Below are 26,740 nucleotides of genomic sequence, written 5' to 3'. Positions count from 1 at the left end.
CTTCCGTATTCTTTAGTTCTTTGGTCGCGTTCGCGACCAGGGCCGGAAGTGACGTCGCGAGATTCGGCGTTCGCGGGAGAACTTGTCTCTGCGTCCGGGCAGAGCGAGCGCCCGCGCGCGGGACTTTCAAGCGGCGGATCCCGCGAATACGAGCCGGCATGAGCCTCTGGGTGGACAAGTACCGTCCCTGCTCCTTGGGACGCCTGGACTATCACAAGGAGCAGGCGGCCCAGCTGCGCAACCTGGCGAGTCCGCGGGACGGGGCGGGGAGAGCGGGGAGAGGGGAGGCCCCCTTCTCGGGGGTTTCGCGCCCCTGAGGAGTGGTGCCTCGTTCACCCTCTTCTGAAGGTGTTGAATGCTGTGGACAAAAATGAAACAGGGAAGGGGGAAAGAATGGGGGGAGCGGGGGTTGTGCTTGTAAACGTGAAAGGCCTCCGTCAGAGCTGTCCTTTGATCTAAGCCCCGAAGTGAGAGAGCTTTTAAATAGAGGGAAATGAGGGAAGAGTGGAACAGGTAGAGGCAACAGCCAAGTTCAATTTCCGTGAGGCAGGAGTGTGCCCGGCCTGTTCTAGGAACCTCCAGAAGGCCAGTGTGGCGGGATGGTACTGGGCCGGAAGGAAGAGTAGTCGGAAACGGGACGGGGGGAGGTGCAGATGCAGTAAATTCTCAGAGGGTGAGCTTGGAAGGTTTTGGGCAGAGAAGGGACATCATCTGACTTTACTTTTTAACAGGGTCACTTTAAATTTCCGAGTATCACTTCCCTTATTTACAAAAAGGGAGATGTTGTATTTAGTAATTTCAGAGGGCCTTTCTAATTCTAAAAGAGGTTGTATTAGGTCGTCCCTGAGTTTAATTCCCCTATAGAAGTTTTTTGTTTCGTTTTCTCCTTCGTGATGTGTGTTTTCGTGTTGTAGTTGGTAGACGTGTCTAAGGGCAATGTTTTTTAGACGCGAACGGAATCTTAGGAGATGGAGAGGGGAGAAGGGTCTTGGGGAAAATTTAGTGCCTGGGTAAGCTATTTATCCACTCCTTTTTAGAACCAAGTAGTACCATTTGCTGATGGAAGTGTTTTGCTCAGCTCTCGGGTTCCTCAGTACCCACCTTTTTTCAATTACAAGTACTATTTGTTAAGTACTTAAAAAAGATGAGAAATAATAAAAAAGGAACTCTGGCCTTAAAGTCATTGGCAAAGTTGATAGTATTCTGAGGTTGAGGGTTCCCCCCCATTTTAATTGATTGGTATTCCATCTATGATAATTTAAAATCTCTTAAAGCTGTATATTTCATTTCTAGACAAATTGCAGTTTCTTACCATAGATTTCTCTTTGATTTTCTTACTCAAATGTTACCTTTTATTTTCTATAGCTATTTTGTTATACAGAATTTGGAGTAACTATTTTGGACAAAAATTTAATATACTGGTTTGCTTTTAAAAACTGTTCACCTGTTTTACTACTGAATCTACAATTTAGTAAAACTGGCACATTTAAAGCATACCCTTAATTTTTGGCTAGATCGAGTTTAAAAGGCAAAAGGCAAAAATGTCGTATTTGTGAAGCACCTGCTAGTCTCCATGCACTGTTTCAGGTGAATAGTTCCTTTCTTTGACACTTTTTTTTTTCAGTGCCAGGCATAAATGAGTTTATAAAGTATTAAAATTCACTGCAATAATCACTTCTGTTAAGATACTTATTTCACTTTTTCTATAATGCTTTCTTAGGAACTTTTGTCACAAGATTTTGTGCCTCTAAGGTTGAGGTCTGTGTTCTCAGGGTTTTTTTTAGCCTTTGTAGCACTGATTCCCAATCTTGATTGGTCACCAGAGTCACCTGGGAAGGTTTTTTTGTTTGTTTGTTTTTGTTTTTGTTTTGTTTTTTTAAGCACACAGTCTTGTACTCTATTGTGCACTGTCAGTGCCCTACCCCATCCCATTGCTCTTAGCTGGTAAGTGCGCACAGGTTGACTTCCAGCTTACAGGATCTGTGCTTCTTGAAGGCTTTCTTTTGCTGACACCCCTAAGCAGACTTGAAATGCCTGCTCATTAATGCTCTTCCTTAATCTGAACCACTTTCCTAAGCAGGTTGCATCAAAGGATTGATGAGAGACAGTGTATTATACTCCAGCTTCCCCACCTTTTGGGTGGGTTAACAATGTGGTGTGTTTTTTAAACTTTTTTTAATGTTTATTTTTGAGAGAGAGAGAGAGAGAGCGCGAGTGAGCGCTCTGGAGCAGGTGGGCAGGGAGGGGCAGAGAGAGGGGGGAACATAGAATCTGAAGCAGACTCCAAGCTCTGAGCTGCTAGCACAGAGCTTGATGTGGGTCTCGAACCCACCAGCCATGAGAGATCGTGACCTGCATTGGATGCTTAACCGACTGAGCCACCCAGGCACCCCCATTGTGGTGTTTTTTACACTGGCTTCAAGAGTATCCCCAGTAGGATTAAACCACAGATCCCCAGAGTGGTTAAGCAGATAATGAATTCATTGGCTGCCTTCCTTTCTTTGCTTTGCTTTCTTATTCCCCTACAAAGTTTTCTTTTATCTTTCAAATAAACCAGATATGCCCAATTCTTATCAAAGAGACTATAGCCCAATCTAAGACAGGTATCAATCTTAGTTACTGAATGTTAATCTCATGGATGGGGTCCAGTAATCAGTTATTTTAAAAAGTTCTCTAGGAGATTTTGACAGTCGCTCTGTGTTTGGAAATTCTTGCTTTCTAGCATAAGGTGTTGTATCTATGTACTATATATTATGCTAGGTATATAAAACTAATACTAGGGAAATAATCAACATTTCAGAATTAATTTTAAAAACTCTCGGGGGGGGGGGCGCCTGGGTGACTCAGTTGGTTAAGCGTCTGGCTTCTGGCTTCGGCTAGGGTCATGATCTCACGGTTCATGGGTTTGAGCCCCACGTGGGGTTCTGCTCTGACAGCTAGCTCAGAGCCTGGAGCCTGCTTTGATTCTGTGTCTCCCTCTCCCTCTGACCCTCCCCTGCTCATGCTGTCTTTATCTCAAAAACAAACAAACAAACAAAAACAAAAAAAAAACGTTAAAAACTCTCAGGGCACCTGGGTGGCTCAGTCCTTAAACATCTGACTTCAGCTCAGGTCATGATCTCACAGTTTGTGAGCTTGAATCTCATGTTGGGCTCTCTGCTGGCAGCTCAGACCCTGGAGCCTGCTTTGGAGTCTGTGTCTCCCTCTCTCTCTGCCCCTCCCCCGCTTGTGTTCTGTTTCTCTCTCTCAATAAATAAATAAATATGAAAGTCTCTATATATGCTCATATATGCATATTTTCAAAGTTTCAAGGTGGAGACCTGAAATATTTGATACCTAAAATGTAGTTTAATTCTACCGAGAGCAGTCGTTTGACTGCTGTTCCTTTTTTTTTTTTTTTTTTCCAGGTGCAGTGTGGTGATTTCCCTCACCTGTTAGTGTATGGACCATCAGGTGCTGGAAAAAAGACAAGGATTATGTGTGTTCTACGTGAACTTTATGGTGTTGGAGTGGAAAAATTAAGAATTGAACATCAGACCATCACAGTAAGCATTTTGCAAATGTTTATAGCTGGGGTTTTCAGTCTTTATCATATATATTCCCATGGCCCTGGCCATTTCCATCCAATGTGTGATTTAAGTAAGAATTTCACAGATAACCTAGATGCATGGGATTGAGACCTACTTATTTATAGAAACCAGAACAAAGTCAGTTATGTTAGAGAGGAAATAGAGCAACTGCAGATTTAGCATAAAATGTAGGTGGTGGAATTTATTTTAGATTACCTAGTGAATCAGTACCTCATGTGGAACTGGAATTTAAGTCTCTACAGTTCATTACTCTGAAAGCAGCAGTAGGTTTGGAAAAATGGAATGATTTTGAGAAAAATCTTAAATGTGGAATCAAGCAACTTGGAAAAGACTAGACAGCTGACTGATTTGACCAGGCGGCACGAAGCTCTGGGATGTTCAGAAGGTTCCCATGATTGTGCCCTGGCTGAGCTTTGCAGCCTGTACCATGCAGCGCATTTTCATACTCTCCTTATAGACAACGTTTAAGATTGAGATGACATACCTCTTGATGTACCCCTCTCCAACCCCATTAGAATTCGTTTTTCTTTTTTTTTTTTTTAAGCTTATTTATTTATTTTAAGAGAGAAAGAAAGCACGATCAAGGGAGTGGCAGAGAGAGAAAATTCCAAGCAGGAATTCAATTCCAGTGCAGGGCTTGAACCCATGAATCTTGAGATCATGACCTGAACCAAAATCGAGTTAGATGCTTAACCTCAGATGCTTAACTTAGCGACTCAGGCACCCCTAGTTTTTCCTTCTTTAGCCCATAGTTTATACTTTGTAGTACTTACTTTGTTTTGCCTTTATTGTAGTTTTCCATACATTTTTTTAACAAGATTTGATTTGTTCAAAGTTATGCAGGAACATGTCCTACTCATTTTTGTATCCTTCATAGCCTCTGGTATAGCATCTTGTACCTATTAGGCACTGAAAAAATGAATGTTGAGTGATTGGAATGTAAGTAGCACTATTAATAGAATCTTTAGGAAGATAAATGGATTTGGGGCTAATATTGATGAGCTTGTATTGGACACATTGAGTTTAAGGTGGCTTGTGGTACATCCTGGTGGGAATTCTTACAAAATATGCAGGGACAAATTTAATAAGAAAGGCCATGGGATTTTTAGGAAGAAAACTGTAGTACCTTTTAAAAGGGGGGGAAAGACAAGAGCTGATCAAATGGAAAATCCAGCAAGTTCACAAATAGGAGTCTTAATATTTTAAAATGTCTTTTTCCGAGTTACAGTATAAACTTCAATGAAATTAGAATTAAAATCCAACTTTTTTTAATTGCATGAAATAATTTGAAAGTACATATGAAAGAATATATTTCTGAGACTATATGAAAAGAATTTGTGAAGTGGGACTTGTGCTATGAGATATTAAGTCATATTGTAAGGCTGTTTTAACCAAAACAACATTATATTGGCATGGGAATAGAGAATTTGATCAGTCGAACTTATTAGAGAGCCCAAAAATATGATGGAAGATCTATTTCAAATCAGTATTAAAAGTCTGAGTCAGCAAGGTGTGCTAGTATAATTAGTTCCTCCAAAGAAAATAAAGTTGAATTTCTATGATCCATAATTAATAGAGATGAGATCCAGATGAATTAAAGACTTAAATGTTAATATGAAGCACTAAATTTCTTAGACTATATGAGCAGCCTGCGGGTCGAGGATACCTCTTAATAGAAAACGTGGAAGGGGTACCTGGGGGCTCAGTCAGCTGAACAGCCACCTTCAGCTTGGGTCATGATCTCACTGTTAGCCTGGTTCAGGCTCCTTGCTGACAGCTCTGAGCCTGGAGCCTGCTTCGGATTCTATGTCTCCCTCTCTCTCTGCCCCTTCCCTGCTTGCACTCTCTCTCAAAAAAAAAATTAAAAATAATTAAAAAAAAGAGAAAACATGGAAGTGATAAAAGAAATATGTACTTTTGTGTATATGAAATCTATAGGTTTCTATTACAGAAGATAATGTACAGGAATAAGTAGAAAAATAAAAGATTGTCAAAAATATTTGAAAGAAATGTGTTAGATAAAAGATTTTACAAATTGACAATAAAAGTCAACTTGGTCAAAAACTGATGAAAGAGACACAGGAGAGAACTATAAATGGCCAATAAATGTGTGTAAAGATCTTTGTCATTTTTGATAGTTGAAGAGAAGCAATGAGTCTGTTATCAAATTGGTAGAACTTGAAGGCATGATATATGCAGAAGGGAATGTTAGGCAAGAGTATTTGTTTCCAGTGGAAAACTGAATTGTTAGACATTTTTGAGACATAGGCTGATTATAATATATATATACACATACAGTATACATACATAACACATGAAAGTTTAGTAAACTTATCCCCTTGAATCTAGCAAATCCTTTATTGAGAATCTGTTACATAGATCTGAAGTCAGTACCTTAGATGTATGTAGAAGGATGTTAATTGGGGGATGGTTTGGGATGTCAAAAAGCAAGAAGCAATATGCCCATTGGTGTCATTGGCTTTGGGACATCCATGTTACAGGTAGATATGCAACTAACCTATACTGGTATCTGAGGGGAATTGTGTAGATGCATTGTTAACTAGGAAAAGTAAAACACAGAGAAATGGATATGATTGTCTCTTTTTTTATAATTGTTTTTTTACAAGAAACACTAACACTATAGAAATATGTAAAATATATATAATATATACATATGTACATATATGTTTATTTCTGTGTGCTATGGAAGAGTCTGTGTAGGGACATAGGCAGACTGTTTACCATGATGGGCTGCTCTTAATGGGATGGCCTGTAGATTTCTGGAGATAGAGGAAAAAATAAAAATGTGATGTGTGATATGAACCAATTTATGTAGGAACACATTCATCTGAACATAGAGAAAAGAATGGGGTTAATGAAGTTAAAGTATTCGTGGTAATTATCTGAAGTTTTTTTATTACGTGTAAATTGTTATTTTGAAAAACAACAGTGAAATACAGAAAAGAGAAGAAATGACCAATAAGTAAACATGTAAAACATTTATTTTCTTTGTCCACAGACTCCATCTAAAAAGAAAATTGAAATTAGCACTATTGCGAGCAATTATCACCTTGAAGTTAATCCCAGGTACGTTTCTACTATATAGAAACAAGTCTTCTCTTTTTTTTTTCTTTTCCTTTCTTTTTTTTTTTTTAAGAGTAGAACCCATTCTTGAAATAGAATCATGTGGAAACACTATGTATACAATAGATAAAAGTAAAGCTGCCCAGTGTGAGATAGGAAGACTATAACCTTTCCACTCTCCCTTTTCTCTGACTTCTGAGTCAAATAAGTTTAATAATTAAGTTTTTTTGCTCTATAGAACTCAATGTCTTATATAAAGTACATTTCATAGTCATTAAATTCTTGATATATTGACTCAGGCAGAACTGATGAGCAAAGTAGAGTATGTCTAAGAATTTTATAATGTCTGGAGTGAATATTTCAGACTATGTTTTGGATTACCAAATCTTTTTTTTTTTTTTTTTTTTTTTTTTGCCACTCCTTCGTTTCCATTTCTTGATTAGAATGTGTTATAATAGTCCACCAACCAATGTCTATATTATTTATCATGACTTAATATTAGACTCCCTTGGGAAGGCACATTGAAAACTCTTGCCAAGGCAGTGTGGTACTGCTTAATAGTGTAGAAGTGATTGTCTTAGGAGCAAAGTTGAGTAAAGCTTCAGTGTTGTCCAGGGCCTGGTATGTTCTTGAAGAAGAGAAGCAAGGACATCTTCAGGCAAAGGCTACCTTTTTGGGCAGTGGCACAGAGATGAGGATGAACATCTATTTCAAGATTGAATGGAGCAGGAAGAATATAGTTATAAGCTAATTTGTATTCAGTAACAGGCACTCTGTGAGAAGCTTTACATGGATTATTATATGTAGTTTTCAAAACAACTCTAGCAGACAGACATTATTACTTTCCTTAGATATGTCCAAGAAAATTAAGAGAAAAAAGATTGGTGGGAAAGGGTCTGATTAGAAAAGTAGAGAAAAGTGGCAGTTCCATAGCCAGAAGGGATATGTTTTGGATTCTTGACTAGGAAATGATCATAAGAGAAGCACTCCAAGCATATTGATATAATGTTAGTGAACTGAGAAAGATTTGATGGCTATTTAGGAAAATAAACTAAAGTGATTGTTTTGCTTTATTTCTCATCTTGAGTTTCTCTGTATCAAGAATAGTCCATTAGAGATTGAACTGATTGTTTTTCAGATGTTTGAAATTGACAGCCTAAATTAACCATGTGACTTTATGTTGGTTTGTGAGGTGCAGGACTTTAGTGCTAAAGCAATAATGTAGGTATAAATGACAGATAATGCTTATAATAAGTCAATAGCTTACAGAGTTCTATTTTAAATTCCATTTGCGAATCCCATCTTTTTGCCAAGACCCTGAATCAGCTCCATGCTAGTGCTGGGAGAAGACTTGTCTAAGTTTGTGCTTTCTCAGACTTTTACTGTTTGGGGGATGGAGAAGAGGAATGGAGGTTAAATTTCTGTTTCAGAGTTACTTTTACATTTTGAGTAACTATAGATGATTAGGAAATTAGATGCTTAGTACGTAGGTACTAACTATAGTGGGTATAGAAGTGTTAGAGTATTTGATAAACTTAAGTATTAGTTATTGCTTTTTTTTTTTTTTTTTTAGTGTTTATTTTTGAGAGAGAGGGAGGCAGAGTGTGAGTGGGGGAGGGACAGAAAGAGAGACAGACACACACACACACAGAATCTGCAGCAGGCTCCAGGCTCTGAGTTGTCAGCACAGAGCCCAGTGCGGAGCTTGAACTCGTGAGCCGTTAGATCATGACCTGAGCTGAAGTCCATACACAACTGTCTGAGCTACCCAGGTGCCTCAGTTATTGGTCTTTTTAAGTAACAGTAAACTTAATATAAGAACTGTTTACTGTTTTCACTGATGTTTATCAAATTATAATTGAATATTAGAATATTGTTATATTTTAATGAACCTAAAATATTTTACATTGAAAGTTTCGTGACTTTAATTAGGTGTGAATAATTTTGATAAACATTTTAACCACTTAAGATCTTCAGTGTTTTTCTTACAATAACAGATTAAGGGCATAATACATTCTAAATACTTAAATCTATATTTACCATTATTTTTGTATTGTAGTGATGCTGGAAATAGTGACCGGGTAGTAATTCAGGAGATGCTGAAAACAGTGGCACAGTCACAGCAACTTGAAACAAACTCTCAAAGAGATTTTAAAGGTATGTGATAAACATTTCTTTTAAAGCAGATACTGATATGGTACGTAATGAGTATAAGAGAAAATGAAGTGGGAAACATAAATTCTATTTATTTAGCAAATATTTATTAACCTGTTCTATGCTAAGCATTAATCCTCTCTTATTTTTGGATATAAAAGTGAGTTAGACAGACAGGCATGATCTCTCTCCTTGTGGGAGCGTGTAGCCTAATGGAATTGTATTTTGGTGGAAAGAGGACTATTTATGTCACCCATTCGTTATTTTAGAACTAGATGAATAAAGAAAATACTTTATTTAAAATAAGAACTAACATGATTTAAGAAGAACTGTTCCAGGGCGTCTGAGTGGCCCAGTCGGTTAAGCATCCAACTTCTGCCCAGTTCATGATCTTGGGGTTCATGAGTTTGAGCCCCATGTTGGGCTCTGTGCTGACAGCTCAGAGCCTGGAGCCTGCTTCAGATTCTGTGTTTCCCTCTCTTCCCTTCCCCTGCTTGCTCTCGCTCGTACTCTCTCTCTCACAAAAATAAACATTAAAAAAAAAGAATAACTCTTTCTAGGACCAAACTTACATGTTTATTAACAAATATTTAAATAAACCAAATCAATATAATTTTGCCATTCAGAGACAGTTACCATTAACATTTTTGTCATTATCTTCCGGTATTACCTATATGCACATAGGTATACATTCTTAAAGAAGATTCTGTGTTTATAAATATGCCAGCATTCAATGCTTTTGATAAATTTTGCTAAATTCTTCGTTCAAAAGGCAGATTTATACTACCGTCAGAAGTGCTTGGGAGTGCCCATTATTCCCTGATATTTATCACCATTATGGTTAATTATTTTTAATCTTTATCAGTTTGAGTGGAGAAGATAAATTGTTTTTTCTTTAGTGTGGTAATTTTTTTTTGTTCCTTGCTCATTTTGCTGTTTTGTGAATTGCCTATGCATATTTTAGCTTACTATCTTTCTTCCTTAGTTCACTGTATTTCAGAATAAGATTACATTTATTTATTTATTTTTTGCTACTGTACATGGAGTTGTATATTGTAACTTTTGTTTACATATGTGACAGCTATGACGTTTGTGTCTTAATTTTATATCTTACCATATTATGACAGTTTTCTATTGTTTGTAATAGCCTTTCCATTGTTTCTTTTGAATTTTCATGTATGTATTTATATGTTATCTGTAAATAGAGATAATTTTTCCCCTTTCTAATTTATATAGCTTTAAACATGTTCTCTTATCTAATTATGTTTGACAATACCTCCAATGTAGTGTTTAATAGCATCAAAGATAGTAGACACCCTCGTCATGACTCTGGAAGGTGAGCCTTAAGAGTTTCCCCATTTAGTTGTTGGATTTTGACCTGAGGTGTATCTATTTCTTTTTTTTAAGCTTATTTATTTTTGAGAGAGAGAGGAAGAGAGTACCTGAGTGCACGTGCACACACACACTCAAGTGGAATAGGGGTAGAGAGAGAAGAGGGAGAAACCCAAGCAAACGCCTCACTGGAAGCGCAGAGCCAATGCAGGGCCCTAACTCACAAACTGTGAGGTCATGACTTGAGCCAAAATCAAGAATTGGACACTTAACCAACTGAGCCACCCAGGGGCCCCTGTAACTATTTGATCATAGTAAGAAATAAGAAAGTAAGCATTAGTTTATATTTTATTGAGTGTTTCTAACATGAATGTGTTACATTTTTTCCAAATGCTGTTTCTGCATCCATGAATGTGGTATTAAGATTTTTCTTTTTAGAGTAAACCTTACTTGGTCATGATGTGTTAATTTTTAAAATATGCTACTATTTTCTGCCTATGAAGGACTTATTTTTGTATCATTTGGTCTATAATTCTTTCTATTAGGTGCTATTTGTCAGATTTTGGGATCAATCTTCTTCTTTCTATTTTTCCTGTTCTATTCCATTTGGATTCTATCTCTAGAATTTCTCCTCACTATGAAGGATTATCTTGGAAGGGAGCTTCATTTTGTTATTTTCAGTGTATTGTTCTTGTCAAACCTTGTTGCATCCTTTGCTCAAACCCATAAATTGAACCCTGTGGGTGCTGTTCTCAAATTGTCCCACTATACTTTACAGTGTGTTCTTGCAGGTGGTTTTGGGCTCTAACCAAAGGCTGTCAGAGACGTAGTACATTCTTGCCACTTCCTCCCACACACAGTTGCTTGTTCTCACTTGTTTGTATTGGGGGGTTCTTAGGTAAAACCTGTCACTTTGTTTTGATACAATGTTGTCCATGAGTCTTTGGTCTTGTAATCTTTCTGCTTTTGTGGGAGAGATTCAAATCTACACTGCTACCATTGCCATCTTCTAGAAATAATTTAATATGATGAAAGATACAATAAATAGTTAGATTCAGTTTTAACTACATAGTATTCCTGAAACACTTGAAAGTCAATCTTTTATTATGTCTGGGTGGAGTCTTACTGTACTTGAGACCAGATGTCTTTATTCCTTTTTGGCTCTGTTTTTTGCATCAGTATTTTCCAAAGTATATTCCTAGTCATGATAAGATTTAAAATGTTCCACAGAAATGTGCCCCTGAGGCAAAACATTTTGGGGAAATACAGCATAGTACCTCCCTGTCTTGGTGATTTTTAGTTCATATAAATATAAATAAAGCTGCAGTAAATTCTACAAAAAAGTAACCTCTTTAACTTCATTTTAACCTGGTGTTTAAGTTTGATTGGAATTTTTAAAAATAGTTTTTTTAATGTTTTTTTTCTAATTAAAATTTTTTAAATCTTTATTTTTGAGAGAAAGACAGAGACAGAGTATGAACTAGTGAGGGGCAGAGAGAGGGGGAGACACAGAATCTGAAAGAGGCTCCAGGCTCTGAGCTGTCAGGACAGGGCCTCATGCGGGGCTTGAAGCCACAAACTGTGAGATCATGACCTGAGTTGAAGTTGGCTGTTTAACTGACTGAGCTACCTAGGTGCCCCTAAATGTTTATTTTTTATTTTGAGAGAGAGCGAGCACAAACGAGAGGAACAGAGAGAGGGAAAGAGAATTCCAAGTAGGCTCTGTGCTATTAGCATCTGATTCTTGATTTTAGCTCAGGTCATGATCACATAGTTTATGAGATTGAGCCCTGAATCAGCACAGAGCCTGCTTGAGAGTCTCTCTTTCCCTCTCTCTATGCCCTTCCTCTGCTTGCACACACACACTCTCTCTCTCTTTCAAGATAAACTTAAAAATAAATAAATAATTTCTGCCATACCTGAGATTTTATATGTCTTTGCCAAAGGGGAGAGTAGTATATCAGACTTCTTATTTAGGATTTTACTGCAAATAATCAGAAAGAAGAGAAAGATAGATACTCAAGTTAAAATGTGTTTTTTTTCTCCTTGACTAGTGGTATTATTGACAGAGGTTGACAAACTCACCAAAGACGCTCAACATGCTTTGCGTAGAACCATGGAAAAGTATATGTCCACTTGCAGATTGATCTTGTGTTGCAATTCTACATCTAAAGTGATAGCACCTATTCGTAGTAGGTGCCTGGCAGTTCGTGTGCCTGCTCCCAGCATTGAAGACGTAAGTCAAGTGAAACTTTTAAGAAATAATTCATTTCAGCTTCTGTGAGTACTGTGTGTACATCTTTGTTATGTTTGTTTTGTAAAAACATAGTGAAGTGTATTGGCCTGAATACTTATACCATTAGTGGAAATATAAACCAATATGTGTAGTAGTAAATACCAGATATCAAAATGTAGAATGGTGATAAGCTCTATTAGGAATATTGCATATATGCCATCAGTGTTTAAGAAGTTCTTCCTTTTAAGTCTTTTTTTTTTTTACCTTAAGTATGTATTATGAGCTTTACTAAACTAGGTAAGGGCTAGTTATTTAGTGACTAAAGTTGTTTAGTTGTTTAGTTATTCTACTTCAAGCTGATTTAATTGGCTTTGGAGGAGACTTGAGGTTGCAGGGAGATAATGTGGCAATACCTAGTTTCCAGTTAGGGGACTGATATTAGCCTGAAACAACATAATATATTTTTTTCTTTTATCATTCTTAACACTTCCAAAGTAAAAATGCAAATATCTCACAATAAGCGAATTTCCCGCTGGTAATAGATTTTGGGTGATTTTATGCAAAGTAGGAATAATATGTCACCTTGTGTTAGTTGCAAAGTGGTGAAGTAACTTTATTAGAAGTTTCACCTGTAAAAATTTTGAGTGTAATATAGTTAAAAGGATCTGTAAGACAGGACTACCAGGTCTCACACCACTCCTGTGAGGACCATCGCATCTTTTTTTTTTAATGTTTTATTTATTCTTAATACAGAGAGAGACAGAGCATGAGAGGGGGAGGGGCAGAGAGAGAAGGAGACACAGAACCGGAAGTAGGCTCCAGGCTCTGAGCTAGCTGTCAGCACAGAGCCTGACGCAGGGCTCGAACCCACGAACGTGAGATCTGACCTGAGCCGAAGCCGGAGGCTTAACCGACTGAGCCACCCAGGCACCCCGAGGACCATCGCATCATAGTGCATGGGAGAAACACCTCCTAGTCATGCAGAATTCAGCCTATGCAGCTCTCCTTGGCAGCCCTGTGATTGGTGTCCTTGTCAAAGACCTGAGGCCTGTGTGTTTCCCCACAGCTCCAAGATGGCTGGCAGGCTTGGAGCTCAAACCAGCTCTGGTCGTTGGCAGGAGCAGTTGCTGCCTCTTACCGACAGCTAGACGAGACCCCTGGCTTTCTGCTAAAGGAGCCTGTGGGTTAGGGTAGGGAGTGACAGAATAAATAACTAGGGTCTATGAAGATGTTATCAACAGAAATTGCTTCAGTGTGCTGACACATTGCCCGTTTTTGTTAACGGTTTTTTTTTTGTAGATTTGCCACGTTTTATCTACTGTGTGTAAGAAGGAAGGTCTGAATCTTCCTTCACAACTGGCTCAGAGACTTGCAGAGAAGTCCTGCAGGAATCTCCGGAAAGCCCTACTTATGTGTGAGGCCTGCAGAGTGCAACAGTGAGTGGAAGAGGCGGTTACCACAGGAAACATTTTGGGACACAAGCACACTTCCATGTAATTCATTGTGTTCTCTTTTCATCATGTAGATATCCTTTTACTGCAGATCAAGAAATCCCTGAAGCAGACTGGGAGGTGTATCTCAGGGAGACTGCCAATGCTGTTGTCAGTCAGCAGACTCCACAAAGGTAAATAGTTTCAAACATGACCATAAAAGTCTCGTCATGCAAGTAGGTAATCTGAGTTTTGGGTTAGCTGTTTCATACTGCCACCAGTGCCATTTAGAATTATAATTAAATTTTGAATCTGAATACTAAACTTTTGAAGAAAAAATCGGATTTTAATTTTAGAAGTTTAGTGGTTCAGAATAGTTGGTACGTAGTATCATGGTTTTTATTAAGCTATTGATGTGTATATGGAACTTATATATAAATTAAAACAGATCTTGGAAGTTTTAGTTTTCCTTTCAGACTCTCAGATCACTTAATATATAGCTCAATGTGCTTAGCTTTCTAATATTGAAAAGAAAAATACTATAACCATAATTGATACATCATATCTTAGAAAGACGCCAGGCTCTGAATTAGACTTCTACTGATTTTTAGCTAAATACCCTGAACAGGTAACTTTATCTTAAGGAGTTTTAACTTTTTCATTTATATAATTAAGATACTGTTATGACCCTGCCAGGAATACTTGTGCCTTTGCTTTGAAGAGCAAAAAAGATTATTTGATAATGATTAGAGAACATATATGAACTCTGTACTGGTGTATGATGATAAGTTCTGTTAATACTATTGTGTATATGCCACCACTGTGTAGGAAGTGTTATGTGACGTATTTGCTGAACAGTTGTTTCCATTTACTTCTGTGGGTCTATCATTCAGTAGTGGATCACACTGAAAATACTTCAGCCATTAATTTTTTGGTTTATGACAACTTTGAGAAAGGCAACCTGCTTTTCTCCAAATCAAGAGTGGCAGTCTTAAGGCCCACACTACCTTTGCGAAGCCCAGAGGTTTTTTAGGCTCATTGACATGTAGCCTCCTATGCTTAATGCCTCTCAGACCTGGGAAACCATCTTTGGACTTAAGAGAGGGTAGTTGATCACTTTAAGAAACAGACTGGACAGTGTTCATCTACTAAAATTTAAGCTTCCTTGGTTTATATGAAAATGATTGTGGGAAAAATATACCGTGTTTCTCCTCTTGGGTAATATATCTCATGAAGTCTAGATTTTGTAGAGATTCTTTAAAAGGATTATAACATGTACTCTTTGACTACCATGTAGATTAGTGAAGATGGATGGCCATACATAATGGGTACTTAGTATTTCATCAGGGTTTGCTTTGAATCCCTGTAATTCAGTTATTTTAATTGAAGAACTTAATAGTTTTTAAGAAGTGCCAAACATTGTAAGTAGTCGTTTCAGAAAAGAATTTGACTTTAGGAAAAAGTGTGCATTCCAGTTTATAAAATGTTGCTAAGCAGTGAAGTAATCTGAGCCTTTAAAGAGAAAAAATTCCAAAAAAGCATGTTTGAGGAGACTTTTACTTTTGTGAAATATTTCCGCATTGAAGATGACTTTCTTGTTTTCTGATTTTAAAGAAGAAAACTTTGTGGTAGCAATAGTAGAACTTTCCTGATTTTAAGAGAGCTAGGTACAGATATTGTAATATTTGATAATTACTAGTTGTGTTCTTAAGACGTTAGTTGATCATTGCTTTCCTTAATTCTTCTAGCAGTTGCTACTTCTTCCAGCTGGGCAGCTTACAAATGAACTTGTTCAAAAAGAGGTGTTGTTATTTCCTGATAAGACTAACAGTTGTAGGAATTGATTTTGTTGTGGTACAAAAAAAGAAATTTCAATTTCAAAGCTTTCAGAAATTGACCAGAAATACTAGGAGGGCTGGTGTCATTCTGATTGTTGGCCCACACAGTACCAAATAATTGTTTCTCATTTTTGACCCATTAGACTTGCTGTGATATTTAGTCTTGATTCTTATTTGATTTATTTTACAGAAGTTATAGTTTTCTAATTTGGATAGCAGCTAATTTTAGTGAGCAATTATTATGTTCTTACACTGTGGTATCTCATTTAATTCATAGAGCAGTTCTATGAGGAAAAGTATTATTACTATCTTTATTTTATAGATTACTATTTGGGGAGATTATTGCTTACTTGCAGACATTCAGTTAAGAATCACAGGCAGTTCTCTAATACCATTTTTCTCTGACAGAAGAATTTGCACTCTTTAGCACTTGTAGTCCCTGAGAAATAATGCCACAAAGGTAGAAAATGTAGAATATGTTCATTTTTAAGGAACTAAGTCATTTTAGAGATGAACTCAGACTAAGTAAGACAAGATGCATGTAACATGCACAAAATGCACACAGCATAGAACACTTGTAGAGGGAAACATATCCTGAGTTAAAAATAAACGCTATGCATAATTATTAGAATGATTTTGTGGTCCATGGCTGGTTCTATTGATAGAGCACGCATCTGTTGATGTCAGGGTTGTGAATATGAGCCCCATGTTGGGTGTAGAGATTACCTAAAATGATTTAATATTATCTGTCATTTGTATCTGTCTGTTTCTTACTCTTTAATAATCAGGGTTACTGGTTTCTAAATGTTTACTTATTTTTGAGAGAGAGAGAAGGCAGAGAGAGAGAGAATCCCAAGCAGGCACCACACTGGCAGTGCAGAGCCTGACATGAGGCTTGAACCATGAACCATGAGATCATGACCCTGAGCCTAAATCAACAAACCAAGAGTTGGATTCTTAACCAATTGAGCCACCCTGCCTTTTTTTTTTTTTTTTAAGATAATACTACCATGTCCAAGAAAGATCAAGACCTTTAGAATCAGAGGTGAATTAAAATTCTGCCTCAATGACATGAGTTTATATGGAAGCTTAACTTCTCTTTTCAGTAAAAGAATGGTGTTGTAAGGTGTAAATAACATACTGCAATGAGTCTCATATAGAGGAGGAGGTTAAATAAATGCTTTGGCAAACATTGGAGGGGTATGGATTTGGGAGTAAGGCAGATCTGTTCTTAAGTCATGGTTCTTCTATAGCCAACTTTGTAAGATTACTTAAACTATCAGCCTTTGTTGTTTTTTTTTCTTCATCTAAAAAATTGGAGATAATGCGCCCACTCATAGCTAGTGTGAAGACTTAAGTAAAATAATATGTCACAGTGTCTTGTACATAGCAGGTGCTCAAAAGCTGCTGGTTCCTCTTTCAGCGTTATTTTATTGTGGCGCAGCTTCATATTCTTGGAGTCCCTGGAAGAGGGTCTGAACTACTTTTAAGAAATCTTTGATGAGCAGGTGAGGCAAGATGGCGGAGCAGCATGGAAGTTCCCGGCTTGTCTTGTCCCTGAAATGCAGGTAGATCAGCACCAGACTATTTTGCACACCTAGGAAACTGCTCTGAGGATTAACACAACAATCTGCATGACTTGAGTCACAGAACTTGGCACATTACACAGTGTGGAGAGGTGAACTGGGAGAGAGAAAAGCCACAGAGGGTAAGGAGCTGTTTTTGTGGAAAGAAGATAGGGAAAGGGGGAGAGCATGTGGCACACTGGGAGAGTACAGGAAAAGCACTCTTCAGTAGCTGGAGAGAAAGAAAGAGTGAAAACACACAAGTGACTGAACAAGAAATCTGGTCCCCAAAACCAGTGACAGAAAGGAAGGAGAGGGTCTCAGTGCCATTAGGATTCTATAAACAGTAGAGCACAGAGTGAGAAATTCCGGAGCTCACTGCCTGGCGGTGCTCTAGAGAGGAAGAAAGGGCGAATCTGCAGCAGGCATCAGGGTCTGACATGTCCGTGTGCCACATAGGGGAGAAGCAGGTTCCCTGATTGGAGAACATTTGGTAGAGGCCATATGGCCTCCCCACAGGCAAAGGTCCCAGTGGACCTCTATAGCTGCCACATTTGCTGCTTTTGAGACAAAGGCATCAGAGTGTGTTGAACCAGGTGCCAGTCCTGTGTTGTGATATGCCATAATCTCTGAACCTCTGCCACTGTGCGATCACACAAACTTTTTCTGGGGTAAGCCAGCAGCAGGCCATTGCTCTCTGAGACCCTCCTCTGGACTCAGCAGAGGTCTATGAAGTGTAGGTTTTGAAACACAGCCCCGTCTGAGCTAAAACTCTGGAGGGAGGTGCTACCTGGTGGGCTGATGGACAGAGTGGAGATGGGGAGTGGACAGAAGCCTGAGGCAAAGGAGGGGTGCTTGATCATGGGTTGCTGAGAGTGCAAAGTTTCTGTGTTAGAGATGGGGAAGCTAGGTGAAGCCATTTTGACCTCTCCTGCACATATGCATAACTGTGCACTCAGACCACACTGATCCACCCCAATAATCTAAGCAGCATCCCCTACTGGAGAACAGAGCTTTTATACCAAGTCCTGCCCAGTTGTGCCCACTAGGCACATCCCCTAGAAGTCCAGCACAAGTCTGTCTGCCTGCTTAGTGTACGGACTGTAGAGTGCTTCATACTTTCAGTTCTATGGGAAACTCAATTTAACTTCATTTGGGTTTCATTTTGTTTACTGGTTGGTTTATTTATTTATGCTTTGTCTTTGTTTAAATTGCTTTTTCCTCCCTCTTCTGGGATACAGAAAGAAAAATTTATTTTTAAATTTTATTTCACTGTATTTTTTTTTCTATTTCATTATATGCATTTTTTAAGTTCTAATTTTTTAATACTTTTTTCTTTCCATTTTTTCTTCATTCTCTCAAGCTTCTTTCAAGAAGACCAAAACACACCAAGTATCTAGCTCTCTTCATTTGATTTTTTTGTTTTGTTTTTAATTATTTTCAATATTTTGTTTTATTTTTTTTCTTTCTCCCAAATGACAAAATGAAGGAATTAACCCCAAAAGAAAGAACAGGAGGAAATGACAACCAGGGGCTTACTCCACAGAAGACTAAGTGAGATGTCTGAACTAGAATTTAGAACCATGATAATATGAATACTACCTGGGGTTGAAAAAAGCATGGACTCCCTTTCTGTGGAGATAAGAGATGTAAGGTCTAGTCAGGATGAAATTTAAATGCTATAACCAAGGTGCAATCTTGAATGAATGCTTTGGCAGCAAGGATGGATGAAGCAGAGCAGTGAATCAGTGATATAGAAGACAAAATCATGGAAAATAATGAAAAAAGAAAAGAGGGAAACGAAGGCAAAAGAGCACAATACAAGACTTAGAGAACTCAGTGACTTATTAAAAAGCAATAATGTCCAAATCATAGTAGTCCTAGAAGATGAAGAGAGAGAAAAAGAGGCAGGTTTATGTGAACAAATTATAGTGGAAAACTTTCTACTCCATCTGGGGAAAGTACACGCATCCAAATTCAAGAAGCAAAGAGGACTCCTATTAGATTAAGCAAAACCAACCATCACCAAGGCACATCACAGTTAAATTTACAAAATACACAGACAGGAAAGAATTATGAAAGCAGCAAGAGGAAAAAAGTCCTTAACCTATAAGAGAAGACAGATCAGGTTTGCAACTGACCTATTGACAGTAACTTGGCAGACTAGAAAGGAGTGGCAGCATATTATTCAGTGTGCTGAATTGGGAAAATATGAAGACAAGAATTCTTTAACCAGCAAGACTGTCATTCAAAATAGAAGGAGAGATAGTTTTCCAGACAAACCAAAACCAAAAGAGTTTGTGATCACTAACTCAGCCCTGCAAGAAATTTTAAGGGGGAGTCGGTGTGGAGAAATGATGAAACAAGACCAAAAAAAAAAAAATCCCCAAAAGCAGCAAAGACAAGAAGGACCAGAGAACATCACCAGAAACACCAAGTCTACAGGGAACACAGCAGCACTAAATTCATATTTTTCAGTAGTCACTCTGAATGTGGACTAAACGCTTCAATCAGAAGACATAGGGTATCATAATGGATAAGAAAACAAGACCCATCTATATGCCGCTTACAAGAGACCCATTTTATTTTATTTATTTTTTTATCTTTTTAAAAAAATGTTTTATTTATTTTAGAGAGAGAGAGTGTGTGAGCAGGGGAGGGTTAGAGAGAGAGGGAGACACAGAATCTGAAGACAGGCTCCAGGCTCCGAGTTAGCTGTCAGCACAGAGCCTGATGTGGGGTGTGAACCCATGAACCGCGAGATCATGACCTGAGTGAGCTGAAGCCGGATGCTTAGCTCACTGAGCCACCCAGACGCCTCACAAGAGACCCTTTTTAGGTGTAAAGACACCCAGATTGAAAGTGAGCAGATGGAGAACCATCTATCATGCTATTTGTGGCCAAAAGAAGGCTGGTATAGACATAGTTATATCAAGCAAACCAGATTTTAAAATAAAGACTGTAACAAGAGGGTGTTGTTACTATTAAGAAGAGCATTATATCATAATCTACCAAAGAGATCTAGCCAATGTAAATATGCCCCCAACATGGGAGCACCCAAATACAGAAATCAATTAATCAAAACCATAAACTCATTGATAATATCATTATTATAGGGGACTTCAACACTCCACTTATAGCAATGGACATTTCATCTAAGCAGAAAATCAACAAGGAAAGAATGGCTTTGAATGACACCCTGGACTAGATGGACTTAATATGTACTTAGAACATTTCATGATAAAACAGCATAATATACATTTTCTCAAGTGCCCTTGGAGCATTTTCTAGAATAGATCAGGGACCGTGTCAAAAATCAACCCTCAACAAGTACAAAAAGATCACGATCATACCTTGTATAGTTTCAGACCACAATGCTATGAAACTTGAAATCAACCACAAGAAAAAATTTGAAAGATCATCCTATTAATGAATGAATGGATTAACCAAGGATTAAAGAGGAAGTAAATGGAAACCAGTGAGAATGAAAACACAACAGCCCCAAACCTCTGGAATGCAGGAAAGTCGGTCATAAGGGGGAAGTATATAGCAATCTGGGCCTTCCTAAAGAAGGATGAAAGGACTCAAGTTCTAACATAACCTAACCTTACACCTAAAACATCTGGGAAAGGAACAGCAAATAAAGCCCCAAACCAGCAGAAGACAGAAAATAATAATTAGAGCCAAAATCAATGCTGTCAAAACCAAAAAAACAATAGATCAATGAAAGCAGGAGCTGGTTCTTTGAAAGAGTTAAGAAAATTGATAACCCTCTAGCCAGTTTGATCAAAAAGAAAAAGGAAAGGATCCAAATAAAATCACAAATGAAAGAGGAGAAATCACAACACCGCAGAAATACAAATAATAGTAAGAGAATATTATGAGCAATAACATGCCAGTAGGGCGATCTGAAAAAACTGAGCAAATCTGGAAGAAATTGAATCAGTAATCAAAAATCTCCCAACAAACAAGAATCCAAGGCTGGATGGCTTTCCAGGGGAATTCTAACATTTAAAGAAGAGTTAACACCTATTCTTTTGAAGCTGTTCCCAAAAATAGAAATGGAAGGATAACTTATAAACTCACTCTATGAGGCCAGCATTACTTTAATTCCAAAAGCAGACAAAGACCCCACTAAAAAGAACTACAGACCAATTGCCCTGATGAACATAGGAACAAAAATTCTCAAGAAGATACTAGCAAACTGGATCCAATAATACATTAAAAGAATTCACTGCAATCAAGTGGGATTTCTTCCTGGAATGCAGGGCTAGCTCAATACCTGCAAATCAGTTCAATGCATCACATTAATGAAAGAGAGGATAAGAACAAGATCCTCTCACATGCAGAGAAAGCATTTCACAAAAACACAGTGTCCTTTCTTAATAAAAAGCCTCAAGAAAGTAGGGATAGAAGGATCATACCTCAAGATCTTAAAAAGACCCACTGCTAATATCATTCTCATTGGGGAAAAACTGAGAGCTTCCTTCCTAATGTCAGGAAAAGGATGAAGGATGTCCACTCTCACCACTGTTCTTCAGAGTAGCTTTGGAAGTCCTACCCTCAGCAATCAGACAACACAAAGAAATACAAGGCACCCAGAACAGCAAGGAGAAACTCAAACTTGCACTTTTTGAAGACAACATGATAGTCTATTTGGAAAACCCAAAAGACTCTAGCAGAAAGCTGCTAGAACTGATTCATAAATTCAGCAAAGTTGCAGGATATAAAATCAATATACAGAGATTGTTTGCATTTCTCTACACCAGTAATGAAGCAGCAGAAAGAAATCAAGGAATCAATCCCATTTACAATTGAACTAAAAACCATAAAATACCTAGGACTAAATCCAACCAAAGAGGTGAAAAATCTATACACTATAAACTGTAAGAGAGCTTATAAAAGAAATAGAAGACACAAAGAAATGGAAAAACATTCTCATTCTCATGGATCAGAACAAATACTGTTAAAATGTCAATAATACCCAAAGCAGTCTACATATTCAATGCAATCCAATCAAAATAACATTGACATTCTTCACAGAGCTAGAGCACACAATCCTAAAATTTGTATGGAACCAGAAAAGACCCCCAAGAGCCAAAGTAATTTTGAAAAAGAAAACCAAAGCTGGAGGCATCACAATTCAGGACTTCAAGCGGTATTACAGAGCTGTATCATCAAGACAGTATGGTACTGGCACAAAAACAGACACATTGATCAATATAACAGAATAGAGAACCCAGAAATGGATCCACAAACATAGGACCAACTAGTCTTTGACAAAACAGGAAAGAATATCCAATGGAAAAAAAGACGGTCTTTCAGCAAATGGTGTTGGGATAACTGGACAACACCATGCAGAAGAATGAACCTGGACTACTTTCTTACACCATACACAACATTAATTCAACATGGATGAAAGACTTAAATATAAGGCAGGAACCACCAAAACCCTAGAGGAGAAAACAGGCAACAATCTCTTTGACCTCGGCCACAGCAACTTCTTACTTGACATGTCTCTGGAGGCAAGGAAAACAAAAGCAAAAATGAACTATTGGGACCTCATTAAGATAAAAAGCTTTGGCACAGTGAAGGAAGCAGTCAGCAAAACTAGAAGACAACTGACAGAATGGACGAATATATTTCAAATGACATCACATAAAGGGTTAGTGTCCAAAATCTGTAAAGAACTTCTCAAAATAAACACCCTCCAAACAAATAATCCAGTGAAGAAATCAGCAAAAGACATGAATAGACACAGACGCCTTTCTAAAGACATCCAGATGACTAGGAGACCCATAATGTGAAAAAATGCGTAACTTCACTCATCAGGGAAATACGGATCAAAACCACAATGAGAGACTACCTCACACCTGTCAGAATGTGTAAAATTAGCAACTCAGGCAATAACAGATATTGGCTAAGATGTGGAGAAAGAGGAACCCTTTTGCACTGCTGGTGGGATGCAAACTGGTACCATCACTTTAAACAACAATATGGAGGTTCCTCAAAAAATTAAAAATAGAACTACCCTATGACTCAGCAATTGCACTACTAGGTATTTCTCTAAAGGATACAAGAATGCTATCTTGAGGGGTCACACGCACTCCAGTATTTATAGCACCACTCGCTGGTGGCAATAGCCAAAGTAGGGACTGATGAGTGGATAAAGAAGTGTGGTATATATCTACAATGTGATGTTACTTGGCATCAAAAAGGATGACATCTTGCCATTTGTAGCAATGTGGATGGAACTAGAGTGCATTATGCTAAGTGAAATAAGAGAAAGACAAACACATGACTTCACTTCTATGTGGAATGTAAGATACAAAACAGGTGAACATAATGCAAAGGAAGGAAAAGTAAAAAGAGTGAGGGAGACAAACCATCAGAAACTCTTATATCCAAAGAACAAAGTTGCTGGAGAGATTTTGGGTGGGGGAATGGGCTAAATGGGCAAAAGGCATTAAGGAGGACACTTGTTGGGATGAGCAGTGGATGTCATATATAAGTGATAAATCACTGAATTCTAAATCCTAAAATCATTATTACATTATATGGTAACTAACTTGGCTGCAAATTTAAAAAATAATAAGAAATTTAAAAATGAAAAATGAAAACTTGCTTTGAATGGAAGTGTCCTGGTGTCACCAAAAAACCCCCATAAATCTTTGATGAGTCACTTCTCTGATCTAAATATGGGACATCTGTGATATTTTGGTAAAGATTCAGAACAGTGTTTTTGCTTTAGGGTACTAAGTATATATTGGGAGAAAGATAGTTGTTTTATGTGTAGTTAAAATTTTACTTGTCATTTTCTTTTTGCCATTTTAAAATGCCTTATGTGTGGGGCGCCTGGGTAGGGCTTTTTGTGTGGGGCGCCTGGGTGGCTCAGTCGGTTGGGCATCCGACTTTGACTCAGGTCATGATCTCACAGTTTGTGGGTTCGAGCCCCGCGGCAGGCTCTGTGCTGACAGCTAGCTCAGCCTGGAGCCTGTTTTCGGATTCTGTGTCTCCCTCTCTCTGACCCTTCCCTGCTCGCTCTGTCTCTGTCTCTCAAAAAAAAAAATTTTTTTTTAACCCCATAAAATGCCTTATGTGTATTTCTCGCCTGAAACTTTCATGAGAAGGGCCTAAAATTAAGAGCTTAGAGGTTGGAGTGTTCATATTAACTTAGGCAGCCTGATTCTGTGCTTGCCTGTGACCTGTTGTACTTCACTTTCTGCGATAGGGCCAGTTTGTTTCCTTGCCATGCTGCTTTTTTATTTTTCAGTTGAGGTAGTATGTAATGATATAGGGTATCATGCTTATATACTCTTTTCTTACTTGTATAATTAACTAGTGATTGTCTTAACTTTTCATGACCATTTTCTAGATGTCTGAGATAGGTATCTGGAGAAAAAAATAAACATTCACTTGATATGTTATAAAAGTATGTTGAAATGTAATGTGAATGTCAGCCCTCATTATTCCTGAAGTCTTAATTTTTATCTTGCACTTTCATGGTATTTTGATGTAATTAATAATTCTGAATATAAATGTTTGACCTTAAATGACTTCTGAACATTGTCTTTTAGAAAAATGAACTGACATTCGGACAAGCTTAAATGTGTATCTTAAGTATGATAAGCCATTTAAGAAAATGTCTGTATAGAATTATTTAATTCATTACTAAAACAGCACAGTATGTACTTGAAAAAATTATATCTTACTTTCATTACAAAGTATTAATTATCTTGTTTTATATAGGCTCCTTGAAGTTCGTGGAAGACTTTATGAGCTTCTAACTCATTGTATTCCTCCTGAAATTATAATGAAGGTAATCTGATTTCAGATCCTGAACCATTTTTACCTATAAAATTTGGACTTTTGCAGTACTAAGACACATTGTCATTTTTTTCTATCCAGCTCATTAATTCAACAAGTATTAATTGAGCCTCTCCTGTGTGCCAGAGACCATTAGGGGAGTTTTGAAGAAAACTGGGGAGGGCCTGCCTTCAGAAAATATACATTTTAGTTGGGTGAAATAGGAAACAAGAAGCAAAAGGATTTCAGATTATTATAAGTGCTACAAAGGACAAAGGTGAAATGGTAGTAATGGAAGGTGGGCTATGGAAGGTCAACAATGGGTTCTGTGAGGAAGGTGTGTTTAAACTGAGACTTGGAAGTTTAAAAGGAGGGCAGCATGTAAATAGTTGGGGAACAAGTACTGTTAACCTTTGAACAGTGTGGTAGGTAAGGCCCTGACCTGCTGCCTAGTTGAAAATCTGTATAAATTTTAACTACCCCAAAAGTTGACTACTAATAGTTTACTATTATCCAGAGGCCTTACTGATAACACATTATGTAGATATATTATATACTATATTCTTACAATAAGGTAAGTTAGAGAAAAGAAAATTTATTAAAAAATCATAAGGATAATACATTTATACTACTGATCTTAACTGAAAGAAATGTTCTTATAAGTAGACTTTCACAGTTCAAACCCATGTTGTTTAAGGGTCAGCTGTATTTCAAACAGTGAGGTTTAATGCACATGGGGAATGACATTAAAGAGGGGGCAGAGTCTAGACTTTGTAGGATATTGTAAGTCACAGCTTTAGGTTTGCTCTGGTAGCGACAAGTCAACTGTATTGATTGATTTAGATGTTAGGGAATGCAGGGGGGTTTCTTTGTATTTATTAAAATTACATGGGAACACTTATAAGAAAAAATTCTAATTACACCAAATAGAAAAAGAGCGAGGTCCACCCATCCATTTCTATAAGGGTAAGTAGCCATTTCTAACAGAGCTGTATTCTAATCACATATAGAAATATGCCAGTATTTATGGCTATGTGTGTATAGCTTCACAAAACTTCACAATTTTTTTTAATGATTGCTATTTAAGTTACTAGTTATCTTTCTTTCAGGGCCTTCTGTCAGAACTTTTACATAACTGTGATGGACAACTGAAAGGGGAAGTGGCCCAGATGGCAGCTTACTATGAACACCGTCTACAGCTGGGTAGCAAAGCCATTTATCACTTGGAAGCATTTGTGGCCAAATTTATGGCACTTTATAAGAAGTTCATGGAGGATGGATTGGAAGGCATGATGTTTTGACATCTTGACATCTATCCTTAATTCTTCCTAATATGTCTCAGTATCATCATTTACATTCATTTTATATTGGAAGAGCTGCAGGTAAAATAAACTAACCTCACTTAATAGTGTCTTATTTGTGTGTTTTTTTGGGGGGGTAATAATTTCTCTGTGAACTATTAATTATTATACTTAAATAATTGCTCTTTTATACTGTTGAAGTTATTGAAGGGACACAACTTAGAAACTTGAGTCCAGAAACATTTTAATGTTTAAGTACTTTCAAAATTTGCTATACGGCTATGTAGTGTTGGTCCTCCCATTTTCCGTCCTTTCTCTCATCTGCTGGAGGAAATTTACCACAGACAAAAGCACATTGATCGTTTTCTATCTTCTAAATGACCTTTTTTGGCCACAGGCACACA

At 37.6% G+C, this 26,740-nt stretch overlaps 1 protein-coding gene across 2 annotated transcripts; it reads left to right on the top strand.

Annotated features, from left to right (window-relative positions):
- The first annotated feature begins 62 nt into the window (after nucleotides 1–62).
- Nucleotides 63–26,441, top strand: RFC3 (replication factor C subunit 3). Of its 2 annotated transcripts, XM_029938621.1 has the most exons (9): nucleotides 63–245; nucleotides 3,408–3,545; nucleotides 6,610–6,677; nucleotides 8,734–8,831; nucleotides 12,215–12,396; nucleotides 13,696–13,832; nucleotides 13,922–14,020; nucleotides 24,979–25,048; nucleotides 26,145–26,441. In XM_029938621.1, exons 1-9 carry the CDS (start codon nucleotides 159–161, stop codon nucleotides 26,334–26,336), a joined length of 1,071 nt encoding a protein of 356 aa, XP_029794481.1. In that variant the 5' UTR covers nucleotides 63–158; the 3' UTR covers nucleotides 26,337–26,441. The 2 variants fall into 2 exon arrangements, with proteins under 2 accessions (XP_029794481.1, XP_029794482.1); XM_029938622.1 differs by lacking the exons at nucleotides 24,979–25,048; nucleotides 26,145–26,441 and adding an exon at nucleotides 17,088–17,448.
- Nucleotides 26,442–26,740: the final 299 nt, after the last annotated feature.

Source organism: Suricata suricatta, chromosome 4 (assembly GCF_006229205.1).
Source record: "Suricata suricatta isolate VVHF042 chromosome 4, meerkat_22Aug2017_6uvM2_HiC, whole genome shotgun sequence".
NCBI lineage: Eukaryota > Metazoa > Chordata > Mammalia > Carnivora > Herpestidae > Suricata > Suricata suricatta.
The sequence above is the reverse complement of the archived record's forward strand: the minus strand, read 5'-3'. Positions and strand labels throughout refer to the sequence as shown.

What these genes read in the sequence shown, in the direction of transcription:
- RFC3 (XM_029938621.1), top strand. Translation starts at nt 159, where the DNA reads ATGAGCCTCTGGGTGGACAAGTACCGTCCCTGCTCCTTGGGACGCCTG. An exon ending in CACCTTGAAGTTAATCCCAG is followed by an intron (nt 6,678 to 8,733) that starts GTACGTTTCTAC and finishes TTTGTATTGTAG; the next exon opens with TGATGCTGGAAATAGTGACC. An exon ending in AGTCAGCAGACTCCACAAAG is followed by an intron (nt 14,021 to 24,978) that starts GTAAATAGTTTC and finishes TGTTTTATATAG; the next exon opens with GCTCCTTGAAGTTCGTGGAA.